Raw genomic sequence first — 16,395 nt, 5'->3', positions numbered from 1 at the left:
TTTCTTATGTTATTTTTTTCTTTTGGTCTGTGTCTGATGCATGCTCCTCTTGTTTTGTTTCTGCTAATAGGCTCCTTGGGATGCTTCTCTACCACAGTATTTCTATCTGAGACTCCAGTTTATGAGTGCCATTTTTCTTCTCTCTCTTGTTTTGTTTCCAGAGCATACATAGACCGGTAACTTCACAGATGTTTAGTCAGAGAAGCAGCTGATTATTCCATCAGATTTTGCTTTTGGCTCTGCCTTCCTAGGTTGGCCCTTGTTTTTGAGATAACATGTCAATGTTTATACTTTTCTCACCAGGCATATTTTATAAATGCAAAAATATCGTCAAGATCTGCTTCCTTTTTATATTCTCATGAATGAGTAGAGCTGAAAGAAATTTGGGAAGCATTTCAGATCCATTCCTTCTTCTGCCCATGTGTTCTTGCAGCCTTCAGCCCTCGTGTGTTAGGTTCTTACAACCACGATCTGTTGTTTACATTTCTGCACAGCCATCCAGCTTGGATAGAGCTCCTGATCCAGCTGGCTGCAGCTGAGCACTGAGGTCCCTTTGTCATCTCTGTCCCTGGAGTGCCCTGTAGTGCTCTGGTGTCACTGTTGGTACAGGGGAGCTCCACTGCTGCCCTGCCTGGATCAGCCTCAGGTGTTCTGTGCTCCATGAGTTCCCTCGGAGCTGCTTCCTTTGCTGGGTGGCTTGGAAGACACCAAAGCCTCTTGGTTTCTCCATCAGCAGAACTTTTAGTTCTGTTGTGTCAGGAGAGAGCCTGGAAAGCTGACTGCTTTTCTCAGCAGTGTATGTGCGCCTCGAGCACCTCACAAGAGCTGCAGTAGCTCACACTGTGGGTGATGTCTCTGACATGTGAAGCTCTGAAAGGGAAAGGTAAATTGAGTATCTTACACACTGATACCTGTGCAGATCTGCCACATCTTCTCCACAGTGCTGCAGAATGGAAAGTCTTGTGATTTGAAGGGCCTGAGCCTTTCCTCCCTCTTAGCTGAGCTTTCATGTGGATGAGTGTCAGTGTGTCCCCTGATGATTTTTTTTTTCTTCCTGTGCTCATATCTTGGAAATGGAAATTTTTGAAGACCTCCTTCTAAAGCACAATGAGCTTGCTTTCATTCTCCCAGGACTGTGAAGACATATCTGAAGGCTGATTTGTCTAAGAAGTTACTTTCTGTCTTTGATTGCAGTGTCTTTGATGTGCAATTCTGTAGAATCAAAATATCTACAAATCAAAATATCTAATTCTTTAGCTTATACCATGATAGACAGATGATCTGTTTGTTGTAAAATGTTTTCTTTCTTGTATTTTTGGGCACTGACATAACTGAACCTCTGGTTTGGCCATTCCTTTTACCTTTTTTTCCCTCTTTATAAAAAATACACAGTTCTGTTTGTCCTTCCTACTTGAATCTTGATAGCTGCCCTTGCCTTGTCATATTTTTATACATGTAAGGCTGAAAATAAGTGCAGAAAATCAACTCATTCTGCCTATCCACAGCAACCTAAATTGGACAATGCTCAAAACTATCTGTCTAGGTCTCCCTAACTTGTCAGGGGTGAGAGCAAGGGCTCTACAGAAAGAGGTTTGCTTAACCTGTTTTGGATGCACCTCTAAGCATGGAATGCATAAAGGAAAGCAAGGGGGCTTTGTTTCCTTTTTTTGGTGAGCTGTAAAGTTACCTTAAACAATTAGTTTTGGCTTTTGGCTACAACCCTTGGTGTGCTTTTTCATCATCTTTGGTTTAGATTGAGGAAAATGAGGTTACAAGAGTTCCACATCACAGTACAGTATTGTTCTTGCTCTTAAAATATTGCTCAGAGATCATCTGAAATTGTCCTACAGTTACTACTTTAAAAAAATCTGATCTCTTTGATGATCTATACTGAAATGTGTTTCTGAGTGACGGGGACACTTTGCAGGTAGATTTATTGTGGTTTTTACCATCTGCTTTAATAAACGAGTGAGCAGAGCATTTCAGAATGACCTTCGGTTCTACCCCTGAGAGATGAGTTTGAATGTTCTGAGTGAATTATGGGCATTAGACAGCTAAGGGTACTTATTCTGGAAATAGTGATTTACCAGTTGTTTGCATGCTGATGCTTTTATTTGTCTGGAGATATGCTAATGTGCATAAATGCTGTGTTTCCACATAGCTGCAGCTTTAGCCACTGTGGCACTTTCTGTGATGTGGGGGCATAGGCAGCAGTCTCATTGTTTGGCCTTGCAGACTTTGTTAAAAAATATTAGATTGCTCTGTTGCTTTTTAGTTGAAAAGGAGTTAATAAAACTAAATGTACTAGAAGAAATCCATGAAATCAGTGAACAGATAAAATGTTATTATTTGAAATGCATAATGTTGTATAATGGATGTGTATAAAGTGTGGCAGAGATGGAAGTGCACTCCAGACATAATGAAAGAACATGGATTCCTGTTTCCATAATTGAAGTTATTTCATACTTATCTGTTGGGGAAAAAATAGCAGGATTTTTTAAACAGATTTGCTTTCCATTAGTAATTATATTTAGCTGTAGCTCCAGATACCTTGCCAAGTTTTTTTTTTTTTTAAAGTTGGAAAGAAGATGCATTTTCTTTCAAGATAATTAAATGTTTTGACTGTAGATTTTTCCTCCAGAGTGAATAAAGTATATGTGCATTAGAAAAAAGTTTTAATTGCTCATATAGTTTATAAGAGTTATACAGAGGAAAAACATTCTTAATCCCATGCTTAATAATGGAATAGGAGAAAAGGGTCTAAATACGTTATATTCCACTTTTCTTTTTTGAAGTGTAATGAATTGTTATTAATAGACTTTAGAAGTACTTGCCAGTAGTGGTCTGAAAACCATTGCATAAGGTGAACTTTTGCAGTTTCTCACATCAGAGTTTTGAGGTTTGATTAAACCTGTGGCTATACCTCAAGCCCTGGCAGAGAGATGAATATCAGCCTGGATTTTGGGCTCAGTTCTGCTCTGCAAGACACCACACAGAAATGCAGGAAGCCTTTGAACTCTTCCAAGTTCAGTCTGACCCTCTGAATGCCTCCAGAATATAAATAATAAAAACCAATATCACTTGATAATTCATCTCTGCTCTCAACTCTTGGCCTCTCTGGCAAACTGAGTTTTTGAACTTTTATTTTTCTTGGTACCCTGGTACCATGATCCGCAGCTTCATTTGCCTTGGGGAATCAGCTCTGCATTTCTGTAAAAGGCACTTTAACTGTGGTAGATGGTTGTCAGCCTCTTTGAGACTTAAAATGAGCACCATTTGGTCAGTGGAATACAGAGATACCTACCTACAATTCTCTCTGTCTCCCAGGCACTATAATGTCTGTTGACCTAGCTGGGCTTTTTGAAAAGGATCTGTGAATCTGCTGGGTTTTAGTAGGAGAGCTTTAGTTTTCCTTAGAATAAAAAGGAAAGCTTTCTTTGTTTCTTTTGGGAAGGGCCTGTCTCTAATGTTATCAGCAGAGGTTTCTCGTTGAAGGTAATGGATTAAGGGATTTCCCCCACCTCTTCCCCATCTCTGCCTTACAGAAATGGCATCAGATATTCCTGGCTCGGTGGCCTTGCCAGTGGCTCCCATGGCGAGTGGACAAGTGAGGATGGCAGGATCCATGCCTTCCAGAGGAGGAAAGCGTCGCTCTGGGTAAGCCATCTCATTTTTTTTCAGGTCTGAAACTAGAAATTACTTGTATTAGAAAACTCAGAATGCACCTGAATACATGTGTGTGTTTATTATGTAATGTTATATTTATGTAAGCTGCATTATGACATTAGTCACTGATGTTTTGTTTTTCTCTTCAATGCATCTGTTCTTCCTGCAAGATCAAACTTGCTGATAAGCATATGGCTTGTTGTTTTGCTTGTTTCAAAAGATTTTCATGTTTGGCAAAGCATCCAGAAAGGAGTTTGGATCCTGTGGCTGTTGTAGATGTAATGAATGTGTATTGCCTATATCTGTTTAATCTCACAGTGATTTATCAAATGAAAAAAGGTAGCAAGATTGTGCATGAGGACTTACTCAACTTCATCTGAAGGTTACACTTGGAAGCTCTTAAAGAGAGGCCTATTAAAGATGTTTTCTTTATAGTTCCAGGTACAGAATAGCCTGAGAGCTCACTCTTCAGAGACTGTGGACAGCGATATTCTAGGTCTCACTGGAAGCAGCATAGTCTTCTTCTGGGAGAAGGGTCTGAATCAAATTCAGCCCTTACACTAGCTTGAGGGCTCTGCTAAAGAAGAAAAATTGTTTTATCTAGCATCAGAGGCTGATGTGGTGTATGGGGTAGTTGCCCACATCAGATTGCTCTGTGGCAACTCCTAGTAATTCTCTGTTAGGAGAAAAGTGTAGCAAGAGCTTGAGAACAGAAAACTACTCTCTACTGTTAACAACTCCCTCCTGTTTTTATCAAAGGTTGATCACAAGTAGTAATGGTCTTTGGATGATGCTTTCTCAGAGATTACTGATCTGAGAGTCTCTTCAAAAGAGATTGATTAGTCTTATATTTAGTCCTAAAGCAGGCAGTGGTAGGGCTTAACAGGATCAACAGTGTGGGTAAAATCTTCACTGGCGAACACCTAAGGAGGACATTACTCCTTGCAGGAGCTGCTCTAGGGATTGTTCACCAAGGTATGTTGACAGTTTTGTGCGTCTGCTCCAGTAACAGTGCTGGAGTCTCAATCTTGGAGTGAATTAAGAAGGGGGAAGGTTGACCTTGTCTCGAATGCAGAGCAAGGCTGGTGTGATGTGAACCCCCTGGATGGTTGTTTTCAGGGGTGTTCCTTTGGGCAGAACAGTTTGAATATCTCCCCCCACTGAGTGCCCTTCTTATGCTGAGCTAACTGTATGAAATTGGCTTGAGAAACTCCTAAAATCTGTCTTTGACAGGCATCACATTTTTATTTTCCAGCTGCTTAATGAGAAAACCTTTTTAAATTCGCACTCAAAAGAAAAGACAAAGCATTAACATCTTTTGAGTGCTACCTAACATAGATAAGGTTTTGTACTTGAGTTGCAGGATATTTGATCTCTTTTTTGATCAAAAACCATGTCAGCTCTGAATATCAGTTTGAAATTTACTGTTGCCAAGGTTTGATGCTGCTGACTGTGAAATACTCTGATATTAAATACTGACTTGATACTAATTGAAATGCTTTAACTGTTGCATTTTAAGTATTGTCATCTATTTGTGAGAAGGTGAAGTGAGGGGAGGGTGGGAGGAACATAAAACCAAATTATTTTAAATGTCTTTAACATGTTAATTCAGTGAGTAAATTAGTATAGATTCACTTTTATATCTGGATCATGGTATTTCATCTGTGCACCATAGCTCTGAACTAATTGCCTTTCTCTAAGCCTGAGCTGAGAGTGCTTTTTTTTTTATTATTTTTTAAATTTTTTTTAACGTTCGCTCTGTATATATTCAGACCTTGAGGGAAAGAATGCCTGCTGTGTCTAATTCCTCTGAGCTTCTCTTTGAACAAAGTTGCAACTAACACTTGGTCCTTTCACTGCTGTTCTGGTGATGCATCTTCGTACACCTCAGTCCTTGGGCATTTAAGGAGTGTTCTGTGTCAAACATAAAGAAGTGGAGCTGGTGTACACAGCCATCTTTCCCAGATTTGGTTATCTCTGAAAATTGTTTCTTTTTTCATAATTGCTGAGGCAAGCTGGCAGAATAATTGCTGTGTGGACTTGAATGCAGATCAGTTTAAACTCATTGGCTGTCCTGGAGATGTTTCTGCCCTGTCGGCATTTGGCTTCATTGACAGCTTGGAAAAATATTTTTCCTTTCTATAAATTATACCAACTACTTCACAGAAAAAAGTGACAGCATAACATAATGCACTGCGGTGGTCAATGCCTATCTTAGATTAATGCACCCTCACTTCTTTATTTAATTAGGTTTTAATTCAGGCTTTGATGTGTTAGAGGATAAGAGGCTCTTTCACCTTCCTGGGCTGTCTGTACTTGGGCAGGGAGGGTTGCAGTTTTTTTATGAGTTGGTTTCTGTTGCATTGGTTTTGTTTTGGTTCATGGTGTAGTTTGGCCTTTTCTCAGAACCAGAACTATCAAAATCTGGAGAAAAGAGACCTCACTCCACCATTCGGCCCCTCAATATTGTGCTGAATAAAAGGCTGTAATACAGACCCCCATCTGCTTCTCAGCTGCATTTGCTCCTGACCATTCCTGCCTGCCCTCTTCCTACACTGTGTAATCATGGCAAGCATCTTTTGACATTTCTTGGGAATTTTACATAGTAATTTTGTTGCAGTGTTGAAATACTCTTGCAGGTCAATTTTTTTAACCTCTGCAGGTCCAGTTTGTTTGGAAGCATTTTCGTTTGTTGGAGTTTTTAATGAAAATGTTTCTAATTGAGAATAATTAATTTTTTTAAAGTATTTTTATTACTGCATTTATAGTAGCCACACATCTTCTAAGGAAAATACATTTTAATAAGTTCCTCATGCATCAGGCCTTTTCACGACTGATGTGAACAGTATGAAAGAGGAAAACAAGATTTATGCTGTCTCTTCAAAACAAAAGAGCATAGTGCAGCTCTTTTTTAAAGCATCTTTTTAATGGGAATTTTAAATGAAGATAAAAGATAGTCTTTCTGAATCTTCTGAAATGATGTCATTTGTCTTCTGGGAGGCTGCTTCTACTGTTTTGCTAATGTGCAGTATATTCTATCTAAACAGAAGATCTTATCTGTCAGGGTATGAGGAGGTTGATGGAATATTATTTTTACTTGTTCTGCTGTGTTCTGCTAAAGGTTACAACTGATTCACTGCCTTTCCCTTTGCCTTGCTGTAAAGCACAGTGGATCAGGCAGGACACTGGAATCAATGACTTTATATCTGAGGGGTTTTTTTTAATGTTTCAAAGGGTTTTTCATTTTGCACGGTGAAATTAGGAAATGTGTTATTAACCAAGATGGAACAGAGATACATTTGCTGTTGCATTTTTTAAAGTATTGATATTTTAAATGAAATTTATGTTGAATTTCCATATGAAATAAAGGGGTTTGAGTAGTTTAACAAAGCAAAGGCATTATTTAAGACTTAGTCTGGTGCAGACTGATGTTATACCCTATGCATTCAGATTCTGCTGTGATGAGCCCACTGTAAATGTGGGAGGTGTTATCTGAGGAATATTAACCCATGAAGAATCTCCTGAAGGAAGAAGCTGATATCCAGCCATCTAAATAAATAGGTGTGTTAGTTGCCCTCACTCCCTCAGAGGTGGTGATAGAGTGCAGGCAGCAGGTTGAAGCCTTAAACTGTTATCATCATATCTAATTCCCTGCATTGTATTCCAGATTAAATGTAGTACAGCTAATATTTGATTTTAGTGAAAACCCATCCCTTAGCACTCAGCTGGAGTATTTGGCTGGAATCTAAATAAATCCTAGAATCATATCGACCAAGGCATGTGATCTCAGTGTACTGGAGAGGAAGGAAAAGAATAACAAAATTAATCTGTCCCAGATGAAAGCAGTGTATCATAAAATCCCTGAAGAAAGGCTTTCCCCCACAGGTGTATAATTTTTTTCTGCAGCCCTTTCCCCCCAGTTTGAAACTGTGTTTCTCTCAGATGGATTTAGCTGCCAGTGAAACCAAGTAAGAGTGTGATGCTTTTGTGAGTGGCTTCAGGTAAAGCCATCCCAGTGCTGCCCTCCACTTGTAAACAAAGCTCTCCTTAACAGTGACTTCTGCATTTTCAGTGCAGGTAGAAACACTCCAGGGAGTGGAGTGGGAAGGTTTTTCTGGAATGTCACATTATTACACGTGGGGAGGAAGCAGGTAGGTGAGAGGGGACCCTGGGCTGTAGCACATGTGTAAATGGTAAATTTCTGGGAGTGCTGCAGGTCAGGGGGGATTCAGGCTCTGGTGGCAGCCCTGAAAGGCACATTTGGGGTGCCAGCAGCAGCTGGGTCCTGGCTTAGCTGCAGCCCTGTGGCAGAGGTGAGGCCAGTGGCCACTGGGGGTCGGTGCTGTTCTGCATGAGACAGCAGGGATCACGGACCTTGGAACCGGATTTGGTGGTAATTAGGTGAGCAAAGATGTGATTTATAGTGAAAACGACGATTGCATCAAAGCTAAGCAAGTTAAACACACAGCTTTTCTTAAAGCTCTTTGGGGAAAATGGTTTTCTCTTTGCTTCCTCCAGAAATGAATAATCACTGTTACCATCTGGAAAATATTATTGTAACTTTTCTAGTGCCATGTCCAATTCCTGTGCTGACTTGCTGCCCTCATTCCAGTTGTATGGAGGTTGCTGTGACTCAGACACATCTTTTATGGGCCAGTCTGTCTTGGTCGTCAGAATTTAAGAAGGGAGAATTTAGAAGAATTTAGGAAGGCAGTGCCTGACTGGCACTTCTCCTTCTCTATGCTGATGTAGTTTTAGAGGCTGTTTTTGCATCTTTTTTCCCACACTCTGGACATACAAATCTCAAATTGTCTTTGGTAGGAATAAATTTAATACTGACATAGATATTGTCACTTTTAAGAGTTTTTTCCCTTAATAGGACTTATACCTGTTAATATGAACAGTGTTAGACACATGGAATCTGCAGTTGTATGAAGTTTTACTACACTGAAAGGCTGGAAAGCTTAGAATGTTAAAGAAATCTGAGAAAATGTTTGCAAAACAAAACTATAATTTCCTATCTACACAAATAAAAAGTGATCAAGGTCTGTATACCATACTAATGCATTTTTATTAAAATAAATACACTAATACAATAATTGTATATGATAGTTTTATATCAGCTTGACTGTCTAATGGCGGAGTTACATCCTTATATTTGGGGATATAAATATTTATCCACCTCGTTTTAGAGGTATACAAATGTCTAAAATGCTTTGTAAATTATACTGTTGTATTACTTTGTATTGATACTATCTATGATACAATCACACTGCCTAATACAGGAATCTAATTTAGATGTCGAAATTAGGAGGATAATCTTCCAAGTTTGTCTGTGTAAGAGGTGAAGAAAGAGGTTCCTGCTTTTTGTGGCTCCCTGGAGGAGCCAAACTGCCAGGCTGGGATTTGGCCCAAGGAAGAACTCAGCTCTTCCACAGCCTTGGGAAGGTCTGGGACATAAATCAGCTGATGAGCTGCTCCTAGGCCTGGAGGGGATGAGCAAGGCTGGAATCCTCAGTCGTTAACACCTCTAGGCAAAACACACATCTAACAGCACTGAGAACAGCTGGCTTGAATGTTCATGCCACCATTGCCAACGCCTTGATTGCTGATTTGGAAATCTTGCTTTTACAGAATGGACTTTGATGATGAAGATGGGGAGGGGCCCAGCAAATTTTCAAGGTGAGCATTTACAAAAGAGTTGGCCAAATCACTGATTTCTTTCAGTGGGGAAAGACAGCTGTCTCATTACTGATGTTTGAAAATCAGAATAAATATGAATGAAGAACTTGCCAACAACTTGACCCAAATACTAGTTACTCTTTTTATCAGCTCCCTCTGAAAATTAGGCATTCTGGCAGAAACCTGCCTAATGTAGTTATTGGCTTATAAAGCTGACAGCGTGTGTGTCACAGTTTCACTCTGCAGCTATATCAAATGAGAAAACTTGTGATTTTTAGCTTATTATTTCAACTGCTGTAGATGAACTTCGGTTGTTTGACATTGCTGAAGTTGTCTTTTGGCCACTGAAAATGAAATCTCATTTCTAATTTATTTCAGATGTTAATTGCTTGTTAAGACAATTTGACAGATGTAGAGGTGGATTGTTTTTTAAAGTTAGTGAGCTTTACATTTTGTACCATTAGGTGTAACTGAATAGTAAAAAATGACAAAAAATGTTAATTAACATGGGATATTAAAAGCTAGAAATAAACAGTAAAGCCTCATTGCCATTTTTTTCACTTTTCCTTTTTCTTTTCCTGGTCACACTGTTTGCATTTTTTCATTAGAGACCAATCAGCTGCAGTGAGGGGTGTAGATATTTAAGGCCTGTGGATAACTGCTGATTATCCAAATTGTGATTGCAGCTCTGTAGCAGCAGCCATGTTGCAGCACAGCTGTCACTGTAGGGTTTAACAGGGTCATTCCAGTCTGAAAGAGAAGTGCGCTGAAGATCCACTGTGACACCATATCATCATTTATTGGACAAGACCAGCAGCACTCCTGTTTGGTTAAAATCATTTACAGAACCAGTCCCTGGTGTTAAAACTGATGATTTGAGGGCTTAGTCCTAATATTTCTTAGAAGACACATGTTAAGGGAACAAGATTTGTGATGAATGGGATGTGATTTGTGCCTGCACAAGCAGCAGGGTTTCTGGGCACACTGATACACGTGTTGGTCCTTTCCCATTCTGGTTTTGGCCTTTCAAAATTTGGTGGTGGGTTGAACCAATAATTCCATTGCTTTTAATGGAGAGGCATGCTGTGCTGTGCTTAGACTCAGTTTAGGTTTTAGGTGTCAGATCAAAATCTGATATTTAAATCTTAAATGCTGTATAGACCCCAGATTGTTCTGTTTTTAGAGAGTACAGAAAAACCATGCAGGCACACCCAGGGCTATGTTCAGACATCCTCTTCTGTTGTTCCCATCTCCAGATTGCTCACAGATTTACTCCTAGCTTGCTTCAGTCAAAATTATTTAGTTGTCAAAGAGCTGCTGTTTAAATGTTGATGCGAACTCAGCTGGCTTTGACTGAAGTGCCTGAAGGAGCACTTCATGTGCAGAGGTCAGCTGGGATACTGGAAGGGAAAAAACAGTATTTGGAGGCAATAACATCTTCAGTTATTGCAGAGAAGGATGAGTAGCCAAGGCCCAGGCAGGTGGTGTTAGCACAGTGCTCCATGGCAGTGACACACTCTGCTTCTCAGGGCTTCCAGCTCAGCTCAGGTATCCCTGCATGGCTCCTCATCCTCACACAGAGCCTGTGCATGTGCTTCCCCTGTAATGTGCCCATGCCTCACTGAATTGGTCTTTTTGCTGAAAATTATTCAGCTTCAGTTTGTTCTCTGGGCAGAGTCAAGGGGAGTAAAGTGGTGTTGTCACTTGAGTGTTCTGAGGACGCTGGTGTTGAACACAGCATGAAGAAATACAGCTCAAGGCTTGCTGAAGTGTTGTCTTCACTGTTTGAATGAGGAACTTGCATAGGTGGATCCCTTAAAATTAGTTTTAATGCATTTCAGGCAGAAAAAAAGAAAAAGTTCATTATTGATTTTTTAGAAGAGGAAAGCATGCTTATTAGGCTGTATTACTGTTTTAGCTAATACATGGGACTTTCATAGGCTGTCTGTTGTAACAAATTACATCATTTTTGAAAGGTGTAATTTTAATACAAAATCTCATTTAACTGTTCTTGAGCAGTTATAGTCTTCACTTCTAGAAAAGCCATTACCTTATTTTTGTGTTTTCCAAAACATACATGTTGTGTTTTGGAACTAGCAGTTTTGTTTCAAACAAATGAGTCTTTCCATAACTAGCAAAATCCAATTGCAAATGATTAGTGTGTTTTTTAGGAAAGGGAAAGAGGAGCAGCATGTAATTTTTTTATTGAATTGTCACATTGCTGCCTGTCTTTGGGACAATGCTTTAGAAACACTGAATCTTTAGTCCCACAGGACCAGTCTCATTGGTCTGGATTTCGTCCATAAAGGTGCTGCTCAAACACCACACATACCTGCCTGGGCATCCAACTTCTGTTGATTTGGGTAGGAACGAGGTACCTGTTTACTTCTAGGGAATTAAGCCAGTTTAAATTTCACTTTTATTTACCCAGCAGTTTCACCTGCCTGCCTTTTGCCAGCCTCCAGGACAGTCGGTAGTGTCCATACCTACAGAACTTTTTCCTGTAGGCTCCTTTACATAAGACATCACCTTTCAGCCGTGTCTCTGCCCTCCTGTGTTATCTGTAGACCATCAGTGCCCTCTGCTGAATGGAGGGAGCTGTGGTTGCAAGCTGGAACAGATACAGCCCGTTCACTTCCAGCACAGCAATGAATATTTCATGGCCTGCTGTGGATAAAAGCTCACTGGTGTTTTCTGTACTGGTGCTGCTTGTTAAGTTTCCCAAGAAATCAGTGTATGTCAAAGTGTTTGCTTAAATCCACTGAAATGTGTCTTCTAGTTTTTTAAATATACAAATGAAGTTTCTGGTTCAGCATGGCTTGGTTCAGGCTCTGTGTTTTCTTTGCTTATCATTCTCATTCCCTTGTTTTTCTTGCTGTTATTTGTAATGGTTTGTAGTTGTGGGGTTTTTGCTTTCTGCTGTGTGTTGGCTATCATGCAATGCATAACCCCTGTTGATTGATGTACTATCTTTTGTTTTAGGTATGATGGTGATCAAATCACTGGTGATAAGGAAAAGTTTGCAAGGTAGGCGTGTCCTATAGAGCTCTTCTGCTGAGAGAAAAGAGGGGGATGTTCGTGTCCAAAAAATCTCAGTACGTGTGCCTTAGCTTAGAGAGATGGTTATTCTGTTTTAGGTGGGGTGATGATCAAAGTACTGCTGACACAGAAAGGAAAGGTAGGAAAAAGGGAAGTCAGATATGGTTTGCCCCCATTTTTCTTTTATATGGTGCTGTTCATACTGATCTTTTGGCTGTTCCAAAACTGCTTGAAGTCAGAAACACAAACCCATAGTGGTTTTGGATTGGCTCCCCCGTATCCCAAAATTAATGTCCCTTCGTAATTTCACTATAAAAACAGAGTTGAAATGACAGAATTAGGACATCATTCTGTACAAGGTTGTGAATGCCAGGGTTCCTAGGACACACACTTTAGAAGAGCAGCACAGCCCCTCTTTTTCTTTTAAGGCTTTAAATTTGAATTAGTTTCAGGAAACTTTTGGGGTATTGTCTTCTTGAACATTTCCACAGCCAGTAGATTAACATGCTACTACTTTCTATCTTAAATGAAGTGGACTATTGGGATACTCCTTTTCTCTCAGGAATTTTTAGAGTCTCTTTGTTTAGTCTCTATAATGGTGGTTTTCAATGTCCAGAAGTGCTAAAATACTTGAGTGGTAGACAATGTATGATGTACTTATAAGTGTGAAATGTATGTTGAATCTGTCTGTTCTTTGTCTCTCTCTCTCTTTTTCTTAACCACCGCTTCTGTGAAAATGCTGAACTTAGAGCAAGCTTTCATCATGTAAAAATGCTTTTATCTTCCCTGTGTCCATATTTATCCGCATGTACCAGCTGGCATGTACACACATGTGCTCTGTGTACATGTGCACTGTCACACCAGCTGTGTGTATGACCCAACTCCCCCTGTTCCCTCCTGCATTTGTGCAGACCCACACAAGGGCTGTTCCTCAGCCAGGTGAAATGAAAAGTTCACTATTACAGTGTCCTGGACAGTGACCTCAGGCAAGGCTTGGCTGTAATTTACTGAGCAGCCATGGGCTGTCATGGCTGGATTTTCTGCATATCACACAGTAAGCATTGGAAAAATAACTCTGCATGTGGCCCTAACAAGTGTTGTTTCTGCTGACTGTGCCTCATGCATGTAACACCTGTATGTGCAGGGGCAGGAAACAGCAGGGCAAGCCCTTGCATTCTTCTATTTCAGGAAGCAGCATACAATTCTTTCCTGAATTTTAAGAAAAGGCTTAATTCGTAAAGTATCCAAAAAGTGTGCCAAGCCTAGCTTCTGCTTTCATAGTCAGTCTTTACAGCAGTCAGCTCCAAAGAATGTTGCAGTTTCTTTTAATGTTGTGTTATCACATCAGTCAATGCTGGTGGACTCTCCAAGTGATCACCTCTCACATCTTGTTGGATCAGCCAGCGATCCCACAAGACAATGCCATGCACAGCTCATTGAAATCAGTGGAAGATGCTGCTTTGACAACTGAAGCATCATCTACCTGTCGTGTACTTGTATTTAGCTGCCACCTGACAGGTACAGTATGAGAAGAATCAGTGCTGGGCACTGAAGCATTCTAGGTCCATTTGGACCATTTCAGATGTATATATTGGTATGATTTCCAGAATGGGAAAACTGAACTCTGAGATGTTTATTTCTGAAAGATTCTGGTGGGTGTCCATTTTGGGATTTATCAAATTTGACTCACCACCTCAGCCATATGATTCCTCTAAAGGATGAGAACATTGCAGCCTAGCCCAACTTGGGGCAGCATCAAGTACTGTCATTGTTGCTTCCCTGCTGTGCTAAATTGTCCCTGAACATAAATTCCAGTCTATGTCTGACAAGCCAGCTGTTTACTTGCTGTCTTTCGTACTTATTTTATTTATTTATTGGGATTTTTTTTGGTATGTATTGTTATCCCATATATGGTCCCAGTGATGCAGTCTGATCCTGCAGGCATGTAGTGACTTCCTGCAGGGGTGTGGGGTGTTCCAAACAGCATTGTTTGGGATCTATGTTATCACTGAGTGGACTTTTTTCATAAGTCAGTGCTGATGTTTCCTGCTGACCTGATCCAGTTGTAAGTGAGAAGTTTCCTCTAAAGGACACCTTTTATAAGTCGCTGAGAGATGCATCGTAGCAAATCTGGGAGTTTGACTGGAGTTGGCAGATGTTAGCTCCTCACATATTTCTACTTCATTTTTGTCCTTAAACCAAAGGAGATTAAACTGGTTAAGAGATTAAGGCCACAAGCCAATAAATAGAAATACATGTTCTTTTCACAGCTATGGGCAAATCATATTTATCTGTCTGTGGCCTGGATTTTCTGTCTGTAAACGGAGGGAAAACAGTGGTTTGCTTTGTAAAGCACTTTGCTCTCCTGGGGTGCAAACAGCAAAACAAGTGCGAAGCATTATGATTCATTACCTCCAACTGAGATTCTTACACCGCTCACGTCTCTTTTCTGTTGCTTTGGTGTTTCTTTAAATGCTCAGGGAGAATCACAGTGAGATTGAGAGGCGCAGGAGAAATAAGATGACCCAGTACATCACCGAGCTGTCGGACATGGTGCCCACGTGCAGCGCCCTGGCTCGAAAGCCCGACAAGCTGACCATTCTTCGCATGGCTGTTTCCCACATGAAGTCCATGAGGGGCACTGGAAACAAATCTACTGATGGAGCTTACAAGCCTTCCTTTCTTACAGAACAGGTAGAATGTACAAAAATTTTGGTTAACCCTGGATTTTTTGGTCTTAAAAGGTGTGAGAAATGCTGAGAGGAGTAGAGCCTCAGCTTGATCCTTCACTGTAGTGTGGCAGCTGGTACCAGTTACATATCTAATGTGTGAATACAGACAGTTTTTTGTGACTGTTTGGACTTGATCTTAACACAGACAAACCTTTCTTTTTGGAGAAGCAAATTGGCATTCTTACCATTGCGATCTGTCCATCTGAAAAACAAGTCACTCACTGCCTCACAGAAAGGAATTTTCACCTTCAGATCTGGGTTCTTCCCATCCTAACATAGATTCTCTAAAATAAGTAAAAATTAGTCTGGAAAGACCTGCCTCTCTCTCTGGGAATTAGAGGAAGGTTGAAAACATCATTTAGTCTTAATGCTAGAGCTCTCAGCAACTGAACTGGGCAGAGATGAATCCCATCTCTACTGGCTGAGGTACTTGGTTACATTTTTGTTGGAAGAAGGAAGATGCACCCAGTGCTTGAAGGAAAACTGTGTTTACTGAGTACTTTGAAAATTCCTACTACCTCCATTGTTTTCGAAGTCCTATGGGTGTAGTGTTCATTTTTGTGGTCTGAAGTGATTTAAGCACTTACACATGGAAGTTGTGGCTGGAGGCAATACTTCTTTCTCTTGGATAAACAGCAGCTGCTGCTGACCTCTCAGTGCTCACGACTGCTTATTCCAGCTCTCCTGGAGTGTGTTTCTGGAGGGACTGTGCCATTCTGCTGGTGGCACACCCTAGTCACTTCTTATTGCAATTTTTTCATTTTCTAAATCTTGCAGAATTACAGAGTTTGCTTTCATCTTTTTTAATAATGTGCAAAACTGATTATACTGTCCTCAGTGTAGTGTGGCCAGCTGTGCTATGAGGTTTTTTGTTTAGTGGGTAATTTGGGGTCAGTGTGCTTTCTCTGTAACAAAGCAGCAGAAGCTGACAATCTGTTGAGTGTTTCTTGAGATGAGTTATCCATTTCTTAGTGGTTAGCCAGATTTTTATCCTCACCTTATCAGCAATACCTGCCACTGTCACACTAACCCTGCTGAGCCATCCCGCCTGGAATGGGACTCCGTGTTTGAGTTCCAGGTGCAGGATCTTAACAAGCTCTGGTGGTCACTGGAGCCACCAAAGGCTGTTCCAGCTTCTGTTGCAGGAACTGGAGTGGTAGTTGTCATCCTTTGCCATGAGAGGTTTTCAAGCTCTGTTAAGGAAAGGGAGTATTTCTGGGTGATGCTGAGGCTTCTTACTCAGAGGCTGGAAAACCTCCAGAACCTTCTTGTGTAG

General features: G+C 40.5%; 1 protein-coding gene across 9 annotated transcripts in view; it reads left to right on the top strand.

Annotated features, from left to right (window-relative positions):
• ARNT2 (aryl hydrocarbon receptor nuclear translocator 2) overlaps window positions 1-16,395 on the top strand; it is a 96,823-nt gene that overhangs the window by 21,192 nt on the left and 59,236 nt on the right. For 5 of the 9 annotated variants that reach the window (XM_064389553.1, XM_064389552.1, XM_064389557.1 and 2 more), the window contains exons 2-5: window positions 3,546-3,657; window positions 9,301-9,348; window positions 12,331-12,375; window positions 14,868-15,081. In XM_064389553.1, the coding sequence (XP_064245623.1) occupies window positions 3,546-3,657; window positions 9,301-9,348; window positions 12,331-12,375; window positions 14,868-15,081 (419 nt within the window). The remainder of the gene's footprint in view (window positions 1-3,545; window positions 3,658-9,300; window positions 9,349-12,330; window positions 12,376-14,867; window positions 15,082-16,395) is intronic. The other 4 variants (XM_064389559.1, XM_064389561.1, XM_064389560.1 and 1 more) reach the window with 2 other exon arrangements.

The sequence above is a fragment of the Passer domesticus genome, chromosome 14 (genome assembly GCF_036417665.1).
Source record: "Passer domesticus isolate bPasDom1 chromosome 14, bPasDom1.hap1, whole genome shotgun sequence".
NCBI lineage: Eukaryota > Metazoa > Chordata > Aves > Passeriformes > Passeridae > Passer > Passer domesticus.
This window is presented reverse-complemented; position numbering and strand designations above follow the sequence as displayed.